The 22,630-nt window shown below is 53.5% G+C and overlaps 7 protein-coding genes across 7 annotated transcripts; 5 read left to right on the top strand and 2 right to left on the bottom strand.

Annotated features, from left to right (window-relative positions):
- The first annotated feature begins 43 nt into the window (after positions 1 to 43).
- CAOG_04977 (GPI7 protein) lies at positions 44 to 3,290 on the top strand. The gene has a single exon (XM_004346612.2). The coding sequence runs from the start codon at positions 107 to 109 to the stop codon at positions 3,200 to 3,202; it is 3,096 nt and encodes a 1,031-aa protein (XP_004346662.1). The 5' UTR covers positions 44 to 106; the 3' UTR covers positions 3,203 to 3,290.
- CAOG_04976 (solute carrier family 25) lies at positions 3,211 to 5,358 on the bottom strand. The gene is made up of 4 exons (XM_004346611.2): positions 5,174 to 5,358; positions 4,355 to 4,527; positions 3,459 to 4,096; positions 3,211 to 3,352 (listed from the first exon to the last, which is right to left on the bottom strand). Exons 1-4 carry the CDS (start codon positions 5,228 to 5,230, stop codon positions 3,288 to 3,290), a joined length of 933 nt encoding a protein of 310 aa, XP_004346661.1. The 5' UTR covers positions 5,231 to 5,358; the 3' UTR covers positions 3,211 to 3,287.
- Positions 5,359 to 5,623: 265 nt separating this feature from the next.
- CAOG_04975 (hypothetical protein) lies at positions 5,624 to 7,493 on the top strand. Its single transcript, XM_004346610.2, has 8 exons — positions 5,624 to 6,054; positions 6,256 to 6,268; positions 6,349 to 6,400; positions 6,494 to 6,576; positions 6,642 to 6,733; positions 6,819 to 7,032; positions 7,107 to 7,212; positions 7,295 to 7,493. The coding sequence occupies exons 1-8, from the start codon at positions 5,753 to 5,755 to the stop codon at positions 7,411 to 7,413; spliced, it is 981 nt and encodes a 326-aa protein (XP_004346660.1). The 5' UTR covers positions 5,624 to 5,752; the 3' UTR covers positions 7,414 to 7,493.
- A 193-nt stretch (positions 7,494 to 7,686) lies between these two features.
- On the top strand, positions 7,687 to 10,702 carry CAOG_04974 (calcium/calmodulin-dependent protein kinase I). Its single transcript, XM_004346609.2, has 6 exons — positions 7,687 to 7,799; positions 9,087 to 9,293; positions 9,430 to 9,695; positions 9,828 to 9,903; positions 10,006 to 10,180; positions 10,266 to 10,702. Exons 1-6 carry the CDS (start codon positions 7,705 to 7,707, stop codon positions 10,512 to 10,514), a joined length of 1,068 nt encoding a protein of 355 aa, XP_004346659.1. The 5' UTR covers positions 7,687 to 7,704; the 3' UTR covers positions 10,515 to 10,702.
- A 117-nt stretch (positions 10,703 to 10,819) lies between these two features.
- Positions 10,820 to 14,156, top strand: CAOG_04973 (hypothetical protein). The gene is made up of 10 exons (XM_004346608.2): positions 10,820 to 10,909; positions 11,525 to 11,602; positions 11,671 to 11,754; positions 11,831 to 11,914; positions 11,977 to 12,060; positions 12,123 to 12,206; positions 12,625 to 12,708; positions 12,942 to 13,025; positions 13,104 to 13,187; positions 13,443 to 14,156. Exons 2-10 carry the CDS (start codon positions 11,538 to 11,540, stop codon positions 13,978 to 13,980), a joined length of 1,191 nt encoding a protein of 396 aa, XP_004346658.2. The 5' UTR covers positions 10,820 to 10,909; positions 11,525 to 11,537; the 3' UTR covers positions 13,981 to 14,156.
- A 164-nt stretch (positions 14,157 to 14,320) lies between these two features.
- CAOG_04972 (copper-transporting ATPase) lies at positions 14,321 to 18,483 on the bottom strand. The gene is made up of 3 exons (XM_004346607.2): positions 18,246 to 18,483; positions 17,885 to 18,093; positions 14,321 to 17,767 (listed from the first exon to the last, which is right to left on the bottom strand). Exons 1-3 carry the CDS (start codon positions 18,385 to 18,387, stop codon positions 14,576 to 14,578), a joined length of 3,543 nt encoding a protein of 1,180 aa, XP_004346657.1. The 5' UTR covers positions 18,388 to 18,483; the 3' UTR covers positions 14,321 to 14,575.
- Positions 18,484 to 18,965: 482 nt separating this feature from the next.
- CAOG_04971 (hypothetical protein) lies at positions 18,966 to 21,592 on the top strand. The gene is made up of 4 exons (XM_004346606.2): positions 18,966 to 19,675; positions 19,797 to 20,246; positions 20,343 to 20,474; positions 20,577 to 21,592. The coding sequence occupies exons 1-4, from the start codon at positions 19,022 to 19,024 to the stop codon at positions 21,492 to 21,494; spliced, it is 2,154 nt and encodes a 717-aa protein (XP_004346656.2). The 5' UTR covers positions 18,966 to 19,021; the 3' UTR covers positions 21,495 to 21,592.
- The last annotated feature ends 1,038 nt before the right edge of the window (positions 21,593 to 22,630 follow it).

The following is a 22,630-nucleotide window of genomic DNA, read 5'->3' as shown; positions in this document are numbered from 1 at the left end:
GTTTTGCATGCTTGTTGCACTCATGCTGTTCAGTCCTTTCTCTTCCAGATCTGGCAGATTGGGACCTCCAAATTTGACCTTGCCTGATCTTGGATGCTGAGAAACAATGGCTGAGATTGCTTCGATGCGGCTGCTCCGCTCCGGCGCGTCCCATCCGCCGCGCAATCCATCTCATGCATTCATCCCGAGCAAAGCTCAGCTGCTAGTGCGCGCTGCGTTGCTGGCGCTCGGGATGACTCTGTTTGCGACCGGCTTGTTCCAGCTGCCATCGCCGTCGCCAGCAGGCCGCTGGTCTGCCGATCCGTTCGCCCACCCGACCCTGCGCTGTGCTGACGACGAGCCAGACTGCATGAACTGGGATGGCGGCGACCGTCCTGCGGCGTTCGATCGGATGGTCTTTGTCGTGATTGACGCACTGCGCGCCGACTTTATGCTGCCGTACCGCCGTTTGCCTCAAGCTGGCGAGCCAACCGACCACGCAGGGAGCTCAAGTGACGCATCCAGTGCTCGTTGGGAGCCTGGGCGGGCCAATCATGCTCGATTCCGTCAACTCATCCAGTCCTCCAACCGGTCGCTGCCGTTCGTTGCCCATGCACAGACGCCGACAGTCACGCTGCCGCGCATCAAGGCGCTAACAACAGGCAGCATCCCTGGATTTCTGGATCTCGCGTTTAATTTTGGCGGGTCGCTGTCGACGAGCAACGGATTGGAGCAACAAGCGACAATGCCAACGCTCGAATCTGCCAAGCTCCTCCCGCCGCTGCCTGCCAGCTGGGTGGATGCGCTGGTGGAGGCTGGCAGAAAGGCCTACTTTTTTGGAGACGACACGTGGCTTCGGCTGTACCCGCGGCACTTTCGCCTGCACGACGGGACAACCTCGTTTGTTGTGCACGATTTTGTGGAGGTGGACCAAAATGTGACTCGACACATCGTGCCTGCGGTGCTGGGTCTGTACGATACAGGGCATTCGAGTCTAGATGCACACAACATTCAGCGAAATACCCAAGTACCCGCGTCGGCATCGGCGTTTTCGGACGACGGCTGGCGCTGCATTGTGCTGCACTTTCTCGGCGTAGACCACATCTGCCACGCCGAGGGGCCATCGAGCCCAACGCTTGGCCCGAAGCTCGATGAAATAGACGACATGCTGTTTGACCTGCACCAACTACTGCTGGGAGAGGATGCACGACAAAACACGCGAACATTGCTGGTCGTGTGCGGTGACCATGGCACCAATGAGCGAGGGAACCATGGAGGCTCCTCATCGCTGGAGACAGAAACGGCCGCCATCTTTTTAGGATCTGGGCTGCAAGCTAATCAGGGCAACTTGGAAGAAGCTGCGAGATGGCGCGGAGTTTCCTTCACCAACGATCAGCGCCAGCACATTCGCCAGATTGACATTGCCGCGACGGTCTCGCTGGCCGTGGGCCTTCCTGTACCATCCGGCAACGTCGGTGTTCTGATCGAGTCGGTGTTGTTGGGCGGACAGTACTCGGATCGGGAGTTGTGTTTCACCTCTGATCTCCGGCCAAGGCTACGGCGTCTCATTCGCGGTCAAATAAGTATTCTACGCCAGCTTTATGTCTCCCTTGGCCGCACTGCGAAGGATATTGACCTGGCCCTGCAGAATGAGGACTGGAATTCAGACTGCTCCACGCACTTTTCCAACAGCACCTCTCTGCTCGATTCTGCCAGGCGTGAACTTTACGGCATTCCAACCCAGGACGATCTCCTTTCATTAAAGTCTTGTGAATGCACACTGCAAGCTCTGAGATTCTTGGCACGCGATGCTTCTGATGCCTTGGCCGCTGAGTCGCGACAATCCAACCTTCCGAATCTTGCCATGGCTTGCTTGACGATCAGTGTTGTTGCACTGGCATCGATTCGTTCCATTTCTAGTGCGCCGCTGCTCTGGAAGGTGATTGCAGCACTCCCAGTTCTTGCCGTGTTGGCCGAGTGTTTCCCGGAGCTCTCCGTTCAGCAAATCGCAGCGTTCTCCTTCCACGCGTCGCTGTGGGTGCCGGCAAGCTTGTTTGCAGCTGCAGTCGTCTTTGAAAGGCTGGCCTTTGTGGTGCCTCCAGCAGACCCATTCCCAGCAGACCAGGGCTGGATTCGCAGTTGTGCGTCACACCTTCTTGCAGCACATGCCCTCAGCCTCTTTTCGAGTTCATTTATCGAGGAAGAGCATCAAACATGGTACTGGCTCGCCGGCATTCTCCTCGTTCTGCTCGGTCGATCCAATTCTAGAATTTCGATCGTCCGGCTAGCCTTTGCGATGGCCCTGCTCAAGATTGGCCGAAGCATCAACCAGACTGGCGTCAAGTGGTTGCAAGTGCCAGACCTAGCAAGCGAGCTGCACAATCCCCAAAATTGGCCTGTGCTTCTCTGCAGTCAGGTTGTCGCAGGATTGCTCCTTGTCACAGTGATGTGGCGACTTTTAAATCTCAGAGGGATTTCGACGAGGCTTCACCATCTGTCACACTGGGTGACGACTGTGGGCATTTTTGGGCTGATCTTGATCCAGGCATTTGCTCCCCAGCACGTGTCCGGGACCATCCACAAGCTCCGGCTGTTGGCTTGCGTCAAGTCAGTTGGACTGGTGTTGGGGAGCCTGCTGCTGCCAGCTCGCGCGCAATCGACGAGCAGTCCCAACAAGTGTGCCATATTGTATGAGATTAGTGCCGAGTTTCTCACGCACATGCTCGTTCTGCACCAACGACCAGCCAACCTGATTGTGATTGCATGCTTTCTCGCGTTGCTCCTCGCTCTCCATCAGGTGAAGGACAGCATGACTCGATGCATTGGACATGTCGTGCTTGGGTATGCGTTCTACTATGCGTGTGGCAATTCGAACGCCATCGGCACATTGGATGTTGCGCGCTCCAGCATTGGCTTTGACACTGACAGCCTGGTGGGACCTGGGCTGGCGTTGTTTGCAAGCACCTTCGGTCCGATGATGATTTCCGTGCTATTGGCTCTGGCGAGTGCCCGCTCGACCGACTCTCGCAGATCTACCATCCACTGCGTGATGGTCTTCCACGCCCTGCACGTCTGCGCGAGTGTGACCTCTGTTCTTCTTCAACGTCACCACCTCTTCATTTGGAGTGTGTTTGCGCCAAAAGTGGTGTATGTGGTGGCGCTTTCTGTGGCCCATCTTGTGCTGGTCGTTGTGCATCTTGTGGTTGATTCATGCCACGATTGAAAGGGCGATTTATCGTTCTAAATCTTGTATTTTACATTTATGTACACGAAACATGCGGTTTTCCCTGCCCCGATGCTCCTTGCTATTACATCTTCTTGACCAACTGAGTGATTTGCTCGAGAAGAATGAATGTCAGCACCGTGTGCGAGCCTAGAGAACCAGTTCGAGACAACAAAACAAAACGCAAGTGAGTGCAAATTCACCAACTCGAAAACAATCAAAACATTCACGCTCAGCAGGATCCTCTTCTGCTCACCAATGCGGGCAAAGAACACGTTGAATCCGCGCCAGGGACTCATGATGCCATCCTTGCGAACGAGCTTGAGGAGACAGTCGACCGAGTTTTTGTACTCGCCAGCCTTCATGTCCTGGATGCGCGTCTTGGCAATGTCGGCGGGGAGAGAGACGGCAGTGGCAAAGAAACCAGCACTCAAGGATGCAGCCATGTGGCAGTAGACGTTATCGGAAAAGTGGCCGGATCGCAGCAGAAGGTCCTTGGAGAACGAGTAGGTGGAGAGCTGGGCCGCGTTCAGGAGCATGGCGCGCGAAACGGTCGGGCCGCATCCGCGCCAGAGGGTCAAGACGCCCTCCTCGCGGACAATGCGCACAAGGGCATGCAAGACATTCTTGTAGTTGCGGCGCTGTGCGACAGGCAGTCGGCCATCGGAGGTCATGCGCACCAGCGCAACCTCGGCCGGCGTGCCAACAACCGCACCGACGGCACCAGCAAACATGCCGGCCCCGACGAGCTGATAGAACGGGACGGCGGACTTGGTGGCGCCCGTTGCGGCAGCATGTTGCTTGGCTCGCTGCTGCAGCTTCTCATTCACGACCGAGTAAACGCCCAGGCGCGACGAGGTGTAAGTCAGCTGGCGGAACAAGGCTGCAGAAAGGCTGTTTGTTCGAGTGGAAGAGGTCAAGGAAGAAAGTGCGTCATGGCAGGTTGTTGTGTGTTTGATGGATTGGTGCGAGGTCCACAGCGAGTGAAAGGAAGGAAGAAGGAGGAAAAAAATCAAACGGAAGACCAAAAGGAAGACCAAAATGAGAACATGAACGCCAATGTCTCGGATCTTCTCAGACACCAAGCTGAATGAACTGCATGGCAGCAAAGCATAGCATTGGCATGGCACGGATGCAAACTGCATGACTCACCCAGAGTACAATGCAAGGACGCCTTCGTTGCGCAAGACGGCCGATGTCACATTGACGAAATTTGGCTTGCCCGGGACGACTGGGTTGATGGCTGGCGGCTTTGCAAACGTCGCAGTTGCAGCCTCAGTGCTCTTTGTGGCGAGCTGCAATCGCGTCTTGATCAAGTCGAGTGGCTGCCAGAATTTAGAATTGTAGAGCAAACGAGGTGTTTTTGGTGAGTTTGGTTTTGCGGTCGTGGTTTTTGTCTCGAGTTTGGTTTTGCGGTCGTGGTTTTTGTCTCGTCTGTCTTCAACTCTCTCAACAGATTCAACGCGAGCAAGTCAAACACGTTTTGAACGCATTTTCAACCAATGCATGAATCAATCAATGAAATTTGAACCAAATTGAACATCAAAAAGCCAAACAAAACAACAACAAAAAAACTAAAAATACTCAAAAACGTGAAGACCACAATTCGCAAAAGAACGTGAAAAGAAACATCACGCCAGGAAATAGAACGAGCGAGAGGGGAAAATCAAAAGGCTCACAACTGAGGGGGGAACACGCGGAATGAAGGGAGCACTTGCATGTGTAAAAGCGGGAAGGAGGCGAGGTGTTGGGGGAGGGGGGAAGGAGAAGGAAATAAAGCGAGGAGGAGGAAATCGCCAAAAGTAGGATTGTCAACATTCGCAAACGAAAAAATACATGCAAAGAGGTCGGGTTTTGTGGTGGAAAGGAAATTTGGATGCGTTGGAAACACAGTGCTCAACGACAGCGCAACCCCCGCCGACTTCATTCAACAGATTCAACAGGAGGAAAGAACGAGCGGAAAAGCCTCACCTGAACGACGCAGGTTGCGAGCATGCCGGCAGCGCCACCAGTGACAAAGCGATCCATTGGTGATTTATAGTGTGTGTATGTGTGCGCGTTGTTGTGATTTGGAGGTGTAGTGATCCCAAAGCGGGTCAACTGGCTTGAAAACCAAACGAAAACCAAACAAAAACTGGACTGAGGTGTTTTGTGGCTGTTGGACTGGACACATTTCAAGCGAAGAGATCAAGGCGTTTGGATGGATGTTACCACATGAATACCATGCACTTTGAACACACACAGTACCATGAATTCCCTCACAAAATGACTCTGAACGCGGCTCCATCTTGATCTCCCGCAAGCACTCCTCCCATCGTTCCTTCACTTCGCTTCCAATACTCGAGTCACCTATGTGAACTTGTTCGCCTTTGCACCTTTTGTCTTTGGTCATTCAACTTGACTTTGGCATTGTTGCATTCTGGCTCAGTCGCCAACTACACAGCTTCCTTCCCATTTTGCTCGTCATCACGCAGCAGTGATCAGCATACAACAAGCCCAACAGTTACATCACAATTAGACTCATCCTTGAAACGCAGCCAAGCTTGATCAATGCCGCCAAGACGGTCGACGCGAGTCAAGGCACAGACCAGCGCACAGGCCGGCGAGGAGACGGCCGCACTGGCAAACCTGCATCTGTATGCCCACGGCCATCACGAGAATGGTGATTATGGCGATGATGATGGTCATGGCGACGACCACGACGACGACGACGACGAGGAGAGCGTCCAGGGCCATGGGCGTGGACGCAAGCGCCGCGCGAATGGTGCCGCCGCAGGAGCCCGACCTGGTCGCCGAGCTCAACAGCCGCGAGCCACTGCTGCTGCTGCTGCTGCTGCATCGCGCAAGAAGTCGTATGTTTGTTCGTCTGCGTTGTTGGAAGGTTGTCCCCGAGCGTGGATTTTGGATTGGAGAAGGGAACAATTTTGGCGGGAAAACACACTGCTGAGACCGCGCTTCTGAGAGTTGACGTTTTTCTGCGTTGTTTTCTTTGTTCTGCTGGTTTTGCTTTGACAAACGGCATCTCAATTGACCATCGAATCGAATCGTGGTAGACGAGTGGACGATGTAAGAGCCTTACTTGTTTCGAATTGCAAGCTTTTGCTTGGATTGCTGCTCACCTCCTGTCTGCATTGGAAATCCAACAGGATGCACCATTCTCGGAAGCTACTTGCACCGCTTGGTTTGAGCATTACATGTGTACGGACCCCGGTTGTGAATGTGTGTGTGCGCGCTCGCACCAAGCGACTTGCTCACTTTGTTTGCGGTTTTGACGTGTGTGTGCTTCTGCAGCGATCGATCCCGATGAATCAGGAAAGATGGGACCCGGAGGAGTTGAACAGTTTTGCGCCGACATGGAGCTGGCCGCAGACTCGGTGAGTTTGGCAGTGCGGATTGACGCTTTTTGGATGTGAATTCTGACAACTTTCTACAAACGTAGCTGGCGGTACTGGTCATTGCTTGGACGCTGGAAGCTGCTTCCATGGGTTACTTTTCGTCGTCCGAGTGGGTGACTGGCATGAAGAGCATTCAGTATGTGTCATGCATTTTTGTGCTTCCACGTCGTTTTTTTTTTTATTCCTTTTCTCGCCTGTTTCTGACATGCGCAATCGTGCAGATGCGACTCGAACGCCAAACTCAAGCGTGCGCTACCGGCACTCGTCGCTGACAGCATGACTCCAGGCCGGTTCCGCGAGTTGTACAAGTTTACGTTTCAGTTTGCTCGAAGCGACGGCCAAAAGAGTCTGCAGACCCCGGTTGCCGCGGCTCTGTTGCACCTTCTGCTGGCCGAGCAGCTGCCTGCCATTGACTCTTTTGTCGAGTTTCTCAATGTAAGATGGAGCAAGGTCAGAGGCGAATAAGAACCTGGAAACAAACCATTGTTCTGATGTTGTCGTCGTGTTAGGAAACCCCGTCATGCAAGGTCATCAACCGGGATCAATGGATGAGCATCTATGACTTTATGAACTCGATGGACCCAGAGCTGACCAATTACGACGAAACTGCAGCGTGTAAGTTTTGTTCGGCTTGCATTTTCGCGTATTTGGTTTCAATCCCCTGACATAGGACTGCTGTCTCTTGCCAAAAAACTAGGGCCTGTGCTACTAGACGAGTTTACAGAGTGGATCAAAGAGCGCCGAGCAGCTGGGTTGCCGCTTTACACGCCACAAAACGGGGCAGGCGGGTATTCTGAGCGGATGAGCGTGGAGTGAACCAGCCTCTTTGTCGTTGTTTGCTTGAATGCAGCTTGAGTTTTTGGCTTTTTTGCAATGAAGAGAGTTAGATTGATGTGTCCTGTGCTTTGCACAGAGCGTCGTTTCGTTTTCAAAGCAAGAAATGATGATCACGGGTTTGTTTTGTTTGCCGCGTCCGCTCGTAGCATCGAGCGAGTTGCGTGTCTTGATCAAACGAGTGCGTGTCTGCAGTCCAACAAAACGACCACTTGCGATTTTTGAAAGTAACTCTGAGCAAATCTCAGTCTTCACTTTTTTTTTTTTTTCGCAATGCAAGCACTGAAGAATAAGCTGAAGAAATACGTGCCACGGCACAACAAGCTTGATGTGGAGAAGCACTACAAGATTGGCAAGGAGCTTGGCTCGTGAGTGACTCTTCGAATTCGCGCGTATGGGTTGTGAGCGGAGAGAGGGAGAGAGGGAGAGAGCGAGAGAGGGGCGATCCGGATGACTTGGGTTTGTCCTTGCGTTCGCGATCGCAGCAAACGGGGAGACTGCGTTGCATCATCAGTGTCTCTGCCTGTCGCTGTGTGCTGCTGTCCATCACGGGTCGATGATGTTCGCTCCATGATCACAAGGCGAAAAGAAACCATCTATCATTCAATTGAGTGGTGTGGGGCGGGAGAGTGCGATTCGCAGCGAGCGCGCGCGCTGAGGGTTCTCGGCAAGCAGGCTGCAATGGAGACATTTATCGATGCAGGTGCCTGGCTGGGCTCGGCGGTCGATGAGAGAGAGAGCGAGAGGGTCGATGGAGGAGCTGGAACAATGACTTGGCTTTCTCGTTTTTGTTTTGCTGCGCTCCTCCACGGCGCTCTCCAAGGCGCTCTGTGATCAAGCACAAGCAATAGAGTTGCGCGTGAATCTGTTGAATGGGGGGGGGAAGGTGGGAAAGTGAGCGAGAGTGGTCGAGATTCAGGAGACGCAATGAGAAAAGCAAAGGAAAAAAAATAATAATAAAAAAATAATAAAAAATAACAATAAAATAAAAATAAATAGTAAAATAATAATAAAAAAAATAATAAAAACGAAATCGCCGACCGAACAAAACAAAACAAAACAGACAACGAGTCTGAATGACAAACACACGAAAACGACAACAATGAGAGAGAAGACATGATAAAGAGAGAAGGAGAAGGATTGAGCGCAGCAGTCAGTCTGCCATCAGCATATCGCTAAACAAAGGGCAAGGCGAGCACAGCACTCCACTCTCAACCCCCCACTCCACCTCCACCTCCACCCTCCACTCTCTATCCCATCGAAGGCTCCGAAACTCGTTCGGGGAAGTAAAAAAAAAGCTCCCCATTCACCAGGCGTGGCTCAATCGCCGTTGCTGCTGTTCCTTCAGATTTTGAGTCATTCTCTCTGGTTTTTTGATCATTTTTTGAGCAACGCACTCGCTTCCTTCGACTCTGCGCACGTGTGTGTGCGAGTGAGTGAGTGAGTGAGTGAGTGAGTGAGTGAGTGAGTGAGTGACCAACAACTTTAATGCACAATTGGGGTTTGAGGCTGGCTTGGGGAGAGAATAGCGTCAATTTGACCCGAGCCAAACCCAGCTAATACGCAATGCACAATGCAGTCCAATGCAATACAATACAATACACAATGCATCGGCAATCATGACTCATCTACTCTGCTCTCTTTTCTACCGACAGGGGCAATTTTGCAGTGGTCAAGGCCGCAGTCAAGCGCGACACAAACCAAAAGGTCGCCATCAAGATGATTGACAAGAAGCTCTGCGAAGGCAAGGAGGACATGATTGAAACCGAGGTCGCCATCCTCCGCCAAGTCCAGCACCCTAATATCGTCGGCATGATCGAGGAGTTTGACACGCCCGAGAAGCTCTACCTTGTGCTCGAATTGTAAGGGCGAGCTGGTTTTTGGTCGTGTTTTTGGTTTGTGCTTGTTTTGTTTGCTCGCTCTCTGATTGTTCGCACCAACACTGTCTCTCACACGCGTTGTTTTCGATGATCTCGCGCTGCAACTGGCGCTCTTTAGGGTCGAGGGCGGCGAGCTCTTCGATCGCATTGTCGACCACGGCTCGTTCACAGAGCAGGATGCCAGTCGCTTGATTCGTCAAATTACCGCTGCCGTCAAGTATCTGCACGAGCGCGATATCGTCCACCGCGACCTCAAGCCGGAGAACCTGCTCTTCCGAACCCCCGACCACGACTCTGACATTATGATTACCGATTTTGGTCTTTCCAAGCTGATCAACGAGAACCTGGCCCTGGAGACTGCCTGCGGCACTCCCAACTATGTTGGTACGGTTGTTTTTTTTTCTGTCCAGCAACCATTACCACAGTCTAGTCGTGGGCTTGTTTGTGTCAACTCACATTGCTTGCATTTTTTTGTTTTTCCTTTTCTTTTTGATTGACTTTTCCTGGCGTGTGCAGCTCCTGAAATTCTTCTGCAGAAGGGCTATGGCAAGCCCGTTGACATCTGGTCGATTGGCGTCATTACCTTCATATTGTATGTGGCTTTTACGAGTTCCCCTGTTTTTAGTTTTTTTTTCTTTTTTTTTTTTCGCTGCAACCCTCACACACATTCCCCTCTCCCTCTTTCATTGTGTAGATTGTGCGGCTACCCGCCGTTCTATGACGAAAGCGACGCCCTGTTGTTCCAAAAGATCATGAAGGGCAAGTTTGCGTACGACCCCTCATACTGGTCGACCATTTCTGACTCTGCCAAGGATGTCATCTCAAGCATGTTGATTGTCGATCCCAACCGACGCCTGACTGCCGATCAGGTACAATTCCCACAACACAGGCTGTGCATGTTGTCGGCGTTTCTTCATTTGTTTGTTTTCTCCAATCGTGCGTGCTTTCTTGTAGGTCCTCGCCCACCCTTGGGTTTCCGGCAAGACTGCTCGCGATGTCAACCTCAGCGACTCGATCAGCCAGAACCTCAAGTCGTTCTCCAGCGGACGCGTCATGTTCCGCAAGGCCATCGCTGCCGTGCAGGCCACCAACCGCATGAAGCGCCTCGCGTTGAGTTCGCCAATGGACAACGCGTCCCACCGATCAGAGCCGACCTCGCCCACTTCTCCTTCGAGCGATGCCAGCACTAGCGACGGCAACTAACGCTCAAGCGGATTTTTTTTTTTTGTTTTCAAAAGCAATGTTTTCACCATTTTGTTATTGTCGTCATTGCAGTTGTCGTTCTCGTTGTTGTTGCTGTTTTTTTTGTTTTGGTTATCGTTGATGGTGTCGCTTTGGCTTGCCGGTCTCCCTGTTTGTTTTTTGGCTTCAAACACAATTTCGTTTCATCAGTTGTTTTCCAATGCCGTAGCAATCATATTGGCGATGCGGGATTGAACACGATTAGCAATGCAACAGCTCCATTATCGGCAACAGGTCCACCTTGCTCTAATCTGAAGAATGCAAGAAAGTTTGGCATTTGAGTCTGTTTTTGGGAAGGTGACAGTCTTTGTTTGTGTTACGACCTTACCCGGAACATAACCCGTATCACTACTAAAGTATGCGAGAATAGAATGCGGAAGTATCGTGTACTAAGAATATAGTGAAGAATGAGGGGAAGCCTAACTAGGCTGAGCCTAGTTCGTAACATCCCCCCGGACTTTAAAAGCCCCGGTGGGATCGAGCTTCCATCCGCAAACATGCAATCATGCAATCATGCAATCATGCAATACAAAAAAAAAAAAAAAAGAAAAAAAAAAAAAGAAAACAAAAACAAAAAGTCCAACGCACTGGCAAGCAAGCGCAGGCACGGGAGAACAAAAAAAAAAAAAAAAAAAAAAAAAAAATGCTGGGGGGAAAGAAACATGCTAAAACCCAACCCCGAACGGGGCGAAAAAAACAAAAACCCCAAGCAACTGAACAGTCAGAAAAAACACCACACGGAAAAGAAAACCTGGTCCGAAGACAGGAAAAACAAAGAATGGGCAAAAAGCGTGGTGAAAAGCTTCAGCGAGCAAAACTTGGGAGCACGAAACGATGCTAAGGGACGCGGGGGCGCCCACGAGTCGGCAAGGAGGGGCGTACTGATGCGTGGTAGTTGTCATCGTCGGTGTCACCTAGTTCGTCACAGTTTGTTAAGCTGTTTTGTTTGCTAAGCTGTTTTGTTTGTTAAGCTGTTTTGTGGAGATGCAAAGCATGACTGATAGACAGCGAGAGTTGTGTGGCAAAGTCAAGAATGCGAGATATCTCGGGTAAGAGGAAGCTCGAGCTGATTGAAAAGAAAGCGCGACGGCGTGTTACTGACGAAATGGAGGGACAGGCTGAATGGGAAGCAGATTGACGATGCGGGAGCGCAAGCGATTGCTGAGGCACTCAAAGTGAACACGACGCTGACGCAGCTCATGTAAGGCCTCTCACTCTTGTCGGTGCATGAGAATGGGTGATTCAGACGAGTGCTCACTGGTGGAGGGGATGGACAGTCTGTGGCAGAATCAGATTGGCGATGTTGGAGGGCAGGCTATCGCTGAAGCACTCAACGTGAACAAGACACTGTCTTGGCTCGAGTATGGCATCTGAGCTGTTGAGTGGGTAATGCAGCAGTATACTGACGACAACGAACGGACAGTCTGTCCCAGAATCAGATTGGCGATGCTGGAGCGCGGGCTATCGCTGACGCACTCAGAGTGAACAAGACACTGTCTTGGCTCAAGTATGGCATCTGAGCTGTTGAGTGGGTAATGCAGCAGTATACTGACGACAACGAACGCACAGTCTGCAACTGAATCAGATTGGCGATGCTGGAGCGCGAGCCATTGCTGAGGCACTCAGAGTGAACACGACGCTGAACAAGCTCTTGTAAGGCAGCTTCTTTTGACTGATGCACGTGAACGGGTGATGCAGCGCAGAACAATAAGAGTACTCACTACTAGAGGGGAGGAACAGTCTGAATGAGAAACAGATTGGCGATGCTGGTGTACAGGCGATTTTTGAGGCTCTCAAAGAGAACACGACGCTGACGCTGCTCTTGTAAGGCATCTCACTCTTGTCGGTGCATGAGATTGGGTGATTCAAACGAGTGCTCACTGATGGAGGGGATGAACAGTCTGGGCAACGCTCAGATTGGCGATGCTGGAGCGCACGCCATCACTGAAGCACTCAGAGTGAACAAGACACTGAAGGAGCTCTAGTAAGGCAGCTTCTTTGGACTGATGCCTGTAAGCGGGCGATGCAGCACAGAGCAATAAGAGTACTCACTCACGGAAGAGATCAACAGTCTGGAAGAGAACCAGCTTGGCGATGCTGGAGCGTACGCAATCGCTGAAGCACTCAAATTGAACAAGACGCTGTTTCGGCTCAAGTCAGTCATTTCGCATCTACTGGTGCTTATGAGCGGGTGATGCAGCACAGAGCAATAAGAGTACTCACTGACGGAAGAGATGGACAGTCTGGATAAAAATCAGATTGGCGATGTTGGAGCAACGGCGATTGCCGAGGCACTCAAAGTGAACAAGAGACTGATTTGGCTCAAGTATGACATCTGTGCTGTTGAATGGATAATCCAGCAGCGTACTGACGACAAAGGACGGATAGTCTGTACAACAATGAGACTGGCGATGTTGGAGCACAGGCGATTGCTGAAGCACTCAAAGTGAACATGACATTGAAGGAGCTCAAGTAAGGCATCTCACATTGACTTTTGCATGGGAGTGAGTTATTCAGTGGAGTGCTCACTGATGGAGGAAATGTGGACAGTCTGGAGAAGAGTCAGATTGGTGACATTGGAGCGCAGGCAATTGCTAAAGCCCTCAAAGTGAACACGACGGTGACTGAGCTCGAGTAAGTCGCTGTGCGCTTTGCTTTGCTGGTCTCGCTCGTTGGGCGAGGGTCAGCCATACCTTGCTCACCCTTTAAGCGATAGGCTACGATTCAATCGCATTGGCAATGCTGGTCTTCATGCGATTGGTGAAATGCGTCAAGTCAACCGTTTTCTGTTTACACCTTTGTTCGTTGTTTGTCCGAACGAGTTGTGCTCTTCCAACCAACAGAGTCGCGCTGCTGAGTGCTCATTCACCTTGATTGTTCGTTGCCCAGCATTGACGATCAGATCAACTCTCTTGCAACCTTGCGTCCACGATTGGCAACTGCTGAAGACCTTCACAACGTGTTTCACTTGCTGACCAGCGAACCGGCGCTTGATGATCAATCGGCAGCTCTGCCCGCACTACCAACCGAGCTTGCCGAGCTCATTATGGACAAAGCGCACTACTGGCAAGGCGTGCAGCATACCAAACGAGAATGGTTTCATGTCGATACCCCCGACCGCGTTCTGAAAGTCACTGTGCCTCAAGGAAATTCAATCCGTGTGAAAGCAATTCATGTGCTTCGTGACTGGCGCAAGCGTCCTGACAACACCGGTGATTGTGTTTTCGATTTGACAGTCCAAGATGAACAAGGCGCTGTTCGATACAAATGCTCAGTGAAACCGACCCTCGTTGATGCGAACCTCGAGCTTGTGACACTCCTGCCTGCCAACCATCCTGTCATCCGACAAATGCGCGCGGGTTGGCAAGTTCAAGTTCGAGCCAGCAACGATGCGCTATTTGAATGGCTTTATGTTGGATATGTCTGACGACAGTTTTTGGAATGTTTGTTGAAAGCCGCTTCCTTGCGTGCATTGAGTGAAAGTTCCTGACAGTGCTCAGGCAAGGTTGATTCTCATAAAAGAAAGAGCCTCGAAAGAAGAGGTTGAAATGCAAACAGCTCGTAGCTTCGGCAACTCCCAACGGGCGCTGAGTTATTATTCACTAGTGGTTGATGATGTTACAACAATGCACCGGCTTGTGCCTGGAAGATTTAAATGTATCTGAGTCGCATTGCAGACGCTCGAACGGCCAACGATTCGACTGCATCTCCAAATTTGTGGTGTGCTGGAAAATCTGATACGACGCAGAAGTCGGCAAAGTCCGTTTGCTGTAAACCTTGTTTATTGTTTGAAAAGTAATGGGCAAGAGAAACCATAAAAATTTAAAGAAAAATAAGGAGGAAAAAAAAAGAAAAAAAAAAAAGTCTCGAAAAAGAAAGATTGGTGAGAAGGAAACAAAAAGAGTGCATAGGTGAAGGGGCACAAACAGGCTTCCACAAGTTATCTCCCTCGTCCTCAGCTCCGAGCCAGCAGAGCGCGAACAAAAAAAAATAAAGGAGCACCAAGCAGAAATTCCCCAAAGTTATCGCCGCACATTGACACTAAACAAAACACTCTCATCCGCATCGTCGTCATCATCATCGTCGTCGCTGGTCTTTTCCAACAGGGAGGACGCAGAGGCACTTCGGGAAGCGGAGCGCTTTTTGCCAAAGGACTTGAGCTGGAGCTGGCTTTGCTTATTTTTCTTGCCCTTGTCGTTCATCCACGCCGTGTCTTCGTCGTCCGAATCACCGCCCTGCTGGTCGACAACGCGACGGCGGAGTTTGGTGCTCGAGTCAGAGTTGACAACAACGGCCTCGTCGTTCTCGTCGTCGTCTTCCGTCTTGAGGGCCGAGAAGCCATTCTTTGTGCGGCGCGCCACCTTGCGACGGATGGCATACGAGCGCGGGCTGTTGGACTCGGATGGGAAGCGCCAGGTGGTGCCACAGGTCCATCGCGTCACCCGCAGAGGCAGATCGATGGCAAAGAAGCAGCCAAACACCAGGAGGGAGACAACGCCAACAAGAACACCGTCCCGCCAAAGAGTGCGCCAAGACATGCGCTCCATCCGCTTGGGTGCAGGGCTGCCAGATTCGTCATCGGTGTCGTCAAAGTCGTCGTCCGTCGCAGGGCCAAGCGCCTCCAGCGCATCCCACGAGTCGCTCTCGCGGTAGTCCACGTCGTCGGCCGCGAATGCAGGGCGCTTGAAGGTGCGAAGCATGAGCGACGACAAGACAACCGAGCTTGATGACAGTGCCATGGCCGCCGAGGCGTACACGGGATGGAGCCAAAAGCCGAGCGGCATAAGCGCACCAGCCGCAATGGGAACACAAAGCATGTTGTACACCAGCGCCCAGCCAAAGTTCAGCCAGATGCGACGCAGGGTGATGCGGGAAAGCGAAAGCGCCACCGACACGTCAGCAATGTTGTTGCGAACCAGCACAATGTCGGCTGCTTCGATGGCAATGTCCGTGCCGTGTCCGATGGCGATACCGACATCTGCTTGAGCAAGCGCGGGAGAGTCGTTGATACCGTCGCCGACCATGGCCACAGAGCGGCCCTGCTGCTGCAAGCGGCGGACGAGCTCCGCCTTGGAGGCTGGCAGCGCCTCCGCCCAGACCTTGGTGATGCCGACGCGTGCCGCAATGTTCTTGGCAGTGCGATGGTTGTCACCCGTGATCATGCACACCTCAACCTTCATTCGACGCAGCGCCTCGATGGCTGCTGGCGCCTCTGGACGAATGCCGTCGTGGACGACGAGAATGCCGACCAGAATCTCGTCAGCAGCGACCAGAACAGCCGTTTTGCCCTGCCGCTCAAAGGCAGCCATGTGATCTTCGGCAGTGGGGGTCACAAAGATGCCGTTCTGAGCCATCCAGGCGCGGTTGCCAACCAGCACAAGATTTGCACTCAAGGTCTTGGCGAACTGCTGCTGATGCTGCTGCTGCTGCTGCGGCTTGACGGCTGAGACGGCGATGGGCCGAGACGGCGTCACGCGACACTTGACTCCGAGTCCAGGAACCATCTCAAACTCGGATGCACTGCCAGACAAGAGCGGAAGGTTGGTCATTTCGCGGGCATGCTTGACAATGGCAACGGCAATGGAATGCTCGCTGTCTGCCTCGGCGAGGCCCGCCAGCTCGAGAAGTTCTCGCTGTGAGCACTGGGACTCTGGGACGAGCATCTCGACGCGAGAAACACTGAGGACGCCGGTGGTGAGGGTGCCCGTCTTGTCGAACACGACCGAGTCGACCTTGGCGGCGAGTTCGAGCGCACTTCCGCCCTTGATCAAGATGCCAAGCGTGGCGCCGACGCCAGTGCCCACCATGACGGCGGTGGGCGTTGCGAGGCCGAGCGCACACGGGCAGGCAATCACCAGAGTGGAGATGGCAAACAGCAGCGCAAAGCCGACATCCGTCATGTCATCCGTGGGCTGTACCGCCTTGCAGAGACACAGGATGAGCCACACAAAGAATGTGACAATGGAGAGGCACACGATAAAGGGCACAAAGCGGCCAGCAAGGCGATCCGCGAGTTGCTGGATTGGCGGCTTGGACATTTGCGCCTGCTCGACGAGACGCGCAATCTTGGACAGCGCAGTATCCTGGCCGACATTGGTGGCACGCATGCGCAACGTGCCGCTCTGGAGCATGGTACCGCCGAAGAGGGTGCTGCCCTCGTTCTTGGTGACTGGAATCGACTCGCCAGTCAGCATGCTTTCGTCGACAAACGCGCGACCGCTTTCGACCGTGCCGTCGACGGGGATGCGCTCGCCTGCGACAATCTTGAGCAAGTCGCCACGCTGGACCAAGTCGGGATGGATGGCCTTTTCCGAGGTGACATGGCCAGACGCGGGGTCGAGCGTCAGCAGCGTGGCCGTGGTGGCCTTGAGCGTCAGTAGCTTTGCGAGGGCGGACGACGTCCGGCCCTTGGCCTTGTTTTCAATGTACCGACCAATGCACACAAAGGTGAGCAGCATGGGCGCGGCTTCAAAGAAGGTGTGTGGCTCGGTCAGCATGGGGGAAGCCATGGAGTCGCTCGAGGCCATGATGCCCGAAAAGATGGCAATCGCCACGACAAACAGCGAGTACAGCAGTGCAAGCGTGGTGCCAAGGACAATGAGCACATCCATGTTGGCGGATTTGTGGAGGAGGGCGCCGAACGCCGAGCGGTAGAAGTGCCGCCCGACCAGCACTTGGAGCGGGAAGGCAAACGTGATCATCAGTGCATTCATCCACGAGAGACCGGGGATTGGTTGCATCATGAGCTTTGCGTTTGTTTCCGGGATGCGTGTCAGAATGATCATGCAGATCATGGCCGGAAGCGAAAAGACCAGGCAAATAAAGATGCGTCGGCGCCAAGTGCGGACTTCCGACTCGTGGCTGAGCATTTCACGGGTGGTTTCGTCCGAAGCCTTTGAGTCTACCAACGAGGCCTCGAATCCGAGGTCTTCAATCGCAGCGATAATGTCGCGCGGGCCCGTCAGGTCTGGGTTGTAATCAAAGCGGCCCTTGTTGGTCGCGAGCGACACTGTGGCGAATGTGACGCCCTTTGGGTTGTCCATCAAGTTGGATTCGATCGTATTGACGCACGACGAGCAAGTCATGCCGACGATGGCGATTTCGACCGACGCCGACGCGTCGAGCACGGGGACATGGCTGGAATGGGGTTTTGTGCTGGTGGAGGATGGGTGTGCACTGGTTGCACCGGCGACCCCTGTACCAGCAGCGGCGTCCTACCCAAACGAAAAAAGAGGTGATTATTTGCCAATACACAATGCAACCAACAAGTGAGTCGGCTCGGGTTACAGGTCGAGAGTCACGCTCGCTCGACAACGAAAGGGGTTTTTTACCGTTGGCGCATTGAATTGGTTGTTGCGCAGGGGCACTGGGCCGCCAATGGCCTCAGCCTCGAATCCCATGTCGTTGATCTTGTCTACTATGTCTGTGTGCTTGACGCGGCTGGGGTCGTACGTGAACGTGCCGCGCGAAGTCGCCAATGCCACGGAAGCGGACGGGATGGCCGTTTCAGCCGTCTTCGAGGTCGCGCCCGCCGCAGCCACTTTTTTTACAACGACGAGTGCAAGACGAGCGAGAGAGAGAGAGAGCGAGGGTCAACGGGAATCAAGTGGCGGGGCAGAAGACAGAGTGAGCAATGGGGAAGGGAAAAAAAAAAAAAAAAAAAAAAAAAAACCGAGCTGAACTTGGACTTACAGCCGAGCTCGAGGACGCCTGACTCGATGGCGTTGACGCAGGACGCGCACGTCATGCCAGTGATGCGCACGTCAATCCGCGCAAGGGACGGCGGCGGCTGAGGCGACAGCGGCTGAGGCGAAGACGGCAGCAGACGAGCCATCGTTCAATGGAAGAAGCAGCAAAAGGAAAAAAACGGAGAAAGAAAAAAAAAGAAAAAAAAAAAAAAAGAAAAAAAGAACAATAGGAAGCAAAGTGTATGGAAACAATGAATGAATGAGCTGCGAATGAATGAATGAATTGGAAATGGAAATGGAAATGGATGAGCGACGAGTGGACGGAATGGATTGTTGATGGAATGGACGGTGATTCGGTCACAAGTGGAAAGTGGAGATGGTATTGTTCGCAATGACAACATTCATTTTGGCTTGCAAACAAACTCAATCCAGACTCCATTCTACTCTACTCTGTGTGATGCGTCGATCGTTCTTCTGGATTTGCTTGGCACAAAAAACCCACGAGCGAGCCCCGAGTTGAGCCGCTCTCAGTGTTCGTTGCCGCCTCCTGCTTTCCGCTCTTCCAAAGCACATCGCATCGCATTGCTTGCCCCTTTGTCCTGCCTTGGTAGTTCGATGCTGGCTTTTTCTCGACGTCTTTTACGCAGAATCACCTTGTTTTTGTTTTTTGTTCTTTTCTGTCTCAGAACTCCTCTTTGTCTGAGAATCTCAGTCGCCCTTTTTCAGTTTCTTTTTTTGCTTTTTGTTTTTTTTTTTTTTCCATCAACAAACAAAAAAGCAATGGCGCGGCGCGGGTCGCGTGGAGGCTGGCGTGGTGGTGCACGCGGCGGTGGCCGTGGAGCAGGACGCGGCGGTGTGGGCGGACGCGGCGGCTGGCGTGGCGGGCGAGGCGGAGCAGGGTACGCGCGTGGCGGCCTTGGGACGGGATTTGGCTCGGCCGCGCGGGCTGGGACGGTCGCTGTCGGGCGCATCCTGGGCGCAGGCAACGGCACGACGGCGGCACTCATCCACCAGCTCATCCCCTTCGACGACGGCGGGGCGATCGCGACCGCAACGGCGGCGGCGGCAGCGCGAGCGGTCCACGGCGGTCTCTCGCTCATCCGGCCGCAGCTGCGATCGCTCAAGCACGTCCTGCCCAAGCGACTCGCGGTTCGGCGGCTGTACAGGTGCCAGTGGCGTGGCTGCAACGCTCTGTGCGCAAACGTCGTCTGGCACTTGCTGCGGGAGCACGGTTTGGCTCATCCAGCAGCTGCTGCTCCACCATCAACCAGCGTGCCGCGGGTGCCGCCTCAAGGAGATCAAGGTGATCCGGAGAATGATGCAGCGGGCAGCGACTCCAATGACGATGACGACGAAACCCGCGCTCACGATGCCGAGCTGCTGCGGCGCGCAGTCTACGTGTGCCAATGGGGCGATTGCGCCGAATCTCACCAGGTATGAATGCATCAATGAATGTATTGCACGAATGGCAGTGTAGTGGTCGTGTGGTTTGGTTGCGCAGAACTGTTTGCGATGTCGAGCTGTATCGTGGAACTCACCTTGGTGCACGGTGCAGCGCTTTGAAAGCAGACTCGAACTCCAAGCGCACTCGCACGGCCATTGCAAGTCCATTCGACCAGTGGAGATTGTGACGCGCGCGGCCAATGTGACGCAGGAGTCGCTGTCCGTCGACAAGGCCGCTGCGGCCCACCCGACGAACGGCGAGAGCAACTCCAGCGAAGCAGTAGCTCCTGCCAATCCTCCCGCTCTGTCAACTGCATCGGCAATGCAGATTGATGCTGCCCCGACTCCAGCAACAGCGTCGGCTGCCAGCTCGGAAATGATGCAGCAGGATCCTGACGCCCGAGTGGTGCTCGTCCGCCCACCTCGCGAAGCAGACGACACTCCGTTCGAAAGCGTAGAGTACACCGATTTGAGTGTTTTGCTCGACGACAGCACGCCCTTGACGGGCGAGGTGGTCTGGGCGTTTTCTCCCTTCAAGCACATTGACCACTGGCCGGCCAAGGTGACACGCGTTGTTGTTGTTGTTTTCTTGTTTTTGAATCCTTCATTACTATTTCGTTGTTCTGACTTTCTCAGTTCCCTTTTTGAATTGCTTTAGATTTTAAACCCACACGAGTACACTGGCTTTGCGCCGCCAGTGACCAGTGCATCCTTCGGCGCTCTGCTCGTCTACGTGTTTGGCATCAACCGGTTTCAATGGCTGACCGAAGATTACATTTTGCCGCTAGAGGTAAGAAGGAAGGGAACCATTCCTGATGAAATGGCGCTTTACACAACACCAATATTTTGTTTGTTTTTTGAAATTTCCACCCCTCTTTCTATTGTCCTGCAGGAGTACTGGCGAACGCTCGTGGCCCCGGCGAATTACTCGTTCCAATTCCGCCTTGCTCTCATGCAGGCGCTGGCCGGGTCGAGACATCCATTTTACTTTGGCCGCATCGTCGGATCGCGCAAGGTGACCACCCCAATCGTCGCGTCTGTGGCGAAAGCCGTTCCAGCAGATCTCAAGGTGTCGCTCCACTCGGCGTCGTCGTCCACGTCGTCCATGCCGGATCCCGACGATGAGCTGCAGATTGACAGCATCACCATTCCTGGCCCCACCTTGGCCAATACTGTGCCGCTGTACGCGCTCAATGCCATCTCCCGAGAGTACCTGGTGACGTGGAAGCATACCCGCTTTGCCTCGTGGGAGCCAGCGCGTCTGCTCTCTTGCAGCTGGATTGTCGACTACGAGGCGGACTTCCCCGAAGAGTTCCGGTCGCGCGAGAGCCTCAAGATTCATCAGATCACCGACCGCGCCACCCTGCCGGAAATTGTAAGCCGTCTGGCGACGGACGACGCGAGTGGCGTGCTCCTCGAAGCGAGCACCATGGCAAGCAATGTGCGTGCCGAGATTGCCGCTGCTATCGCCGCCGCTGCCGCTGCAGAGGCCAGTTCAGAGGCAACCGCGGTCAACGTCAGCAGCCTGGACTCTGGCGCTGGCAGCAAGCGGGACTCGCCCGAGGACGCCAGCAGCAACCGCAACCGTGCCGCTCGGTTGCGGGATGACGACTATTCGATTCGCGCCGACGAGGCTGAGGACGAGGACGAGGAGGAAGAAGTTCACCAAGACGAAGAGGAGGAGGATTCTGACGTCTACGAAGAGGAAGACGACGATGACGACGATTACCGTGGCTCGCGGCGGCCAGCGCGCGACCGTGGCCGAGGTCGTGGCCGTGGGGCTTATCGTCGTGATTTCGAAGGTTACTAGTAGCGTGTTTTTTGTGTTGTATTTTGTCAGGATTACATGTACTGTATCTATCGCAATGAAATCAGTGCGAGAGGTCTGTTTTGGTTTTTTGCCGCCCATATTCTAGCATTCAACGAATTTATCGTCGTGCATGCAGCAATTGAAAATGCCCATTTCACAAATTCCCAAATGCGCTCATCTCAGTCTTTTTGTTCCTTGAATGGCACACAGTAGAGCCAAATCCAAAAGTTGCGTCATCTCACACAGCACTTTAACGCTGCTGCAAACTCCCCTCGCCTTCCGCACTGACACGCGCAAGCACACGGTACGCCGACACCGACGACGACAAGCAGTAGTAGTAGTAGCTGATAGCAACCACCGCATCGTCCCTGTCCGTGTCATTCACGCAGTACTCAGCAACTCCAACGCACGCTCGCCAATTCCCGCCCCGCTGCTCGCCGTCGCCCCTTCTCGCGCCACCGCCACCACCAGCCGGTCCGGATAGATTCTCGCGTTGCCACGCCTTTTTACATCTCCATCCTGCTCCTCTGAACAACCGCGCAACGCCCCCGCTGTTCGAGAGCTACCGTCATTTGCGCACAAACTCAACTCGTTTTTGCCCAAATTGAGCAACCGTTACGCAACATTTGCTGTTTCGGGTTTTGTTTTCCCAGCTTCTGAGCAATTTTTGGGTCTGAAAAATCTTTCTCAGACTCTTTTGTTATTCCTCGAGAACCTGCTTTTTTCCATTTATTTGTTCATAGTCTCTTCGCCCTTCGCTTGCTGTGTCAAGAACGCTTGATTTGGTTCGTTGACGCAACTTTCTCAACATCGACAAAAATGGCCGTTCCCGTCATGCTCGCGCCCCAGAACGCGGCTCGCCCGATGGGCCCCCGCACCCCCGCCGTGCTTGGATCCATGGCTGTTGCACGCACTCCGATCTGCCGCTGCGGCAATGCGCACTTTGTGCCCGTGGTGACCATTGTTGCCCACGACGCGCTCCTTGGCGAGGGCCGTGCCACTCCCTTCTGCTCGATGCGCTGCTTTCGCCGTTTCACGGACACCTCTCCCGCCACCTCTGCGACCTCGAGTGGCCAGCAGTCGCGCGCGACCTCCCCGCCGGCTTCCACCGACTCTTCCGCCGCGGCCTCGCCCAC

The sequence above is a fragment of the Capsaspora owczarzaki genome, assembly GCF_000151315.2.
Source record: "Capsaspora owczarzaki ATCC 30864 unplaced genomic scaffold supercont2.8, whole genome shotgun sequence".
NCBI classification, from domain to species: Eukaryota; class Filasterea; order Ministeriida; family Capsasporidae; genus Capsaspora; species Capsaspora owczarzaki.
This window is presented reverse-complemented; position numbering and strand designations above follow the sequence as displayed.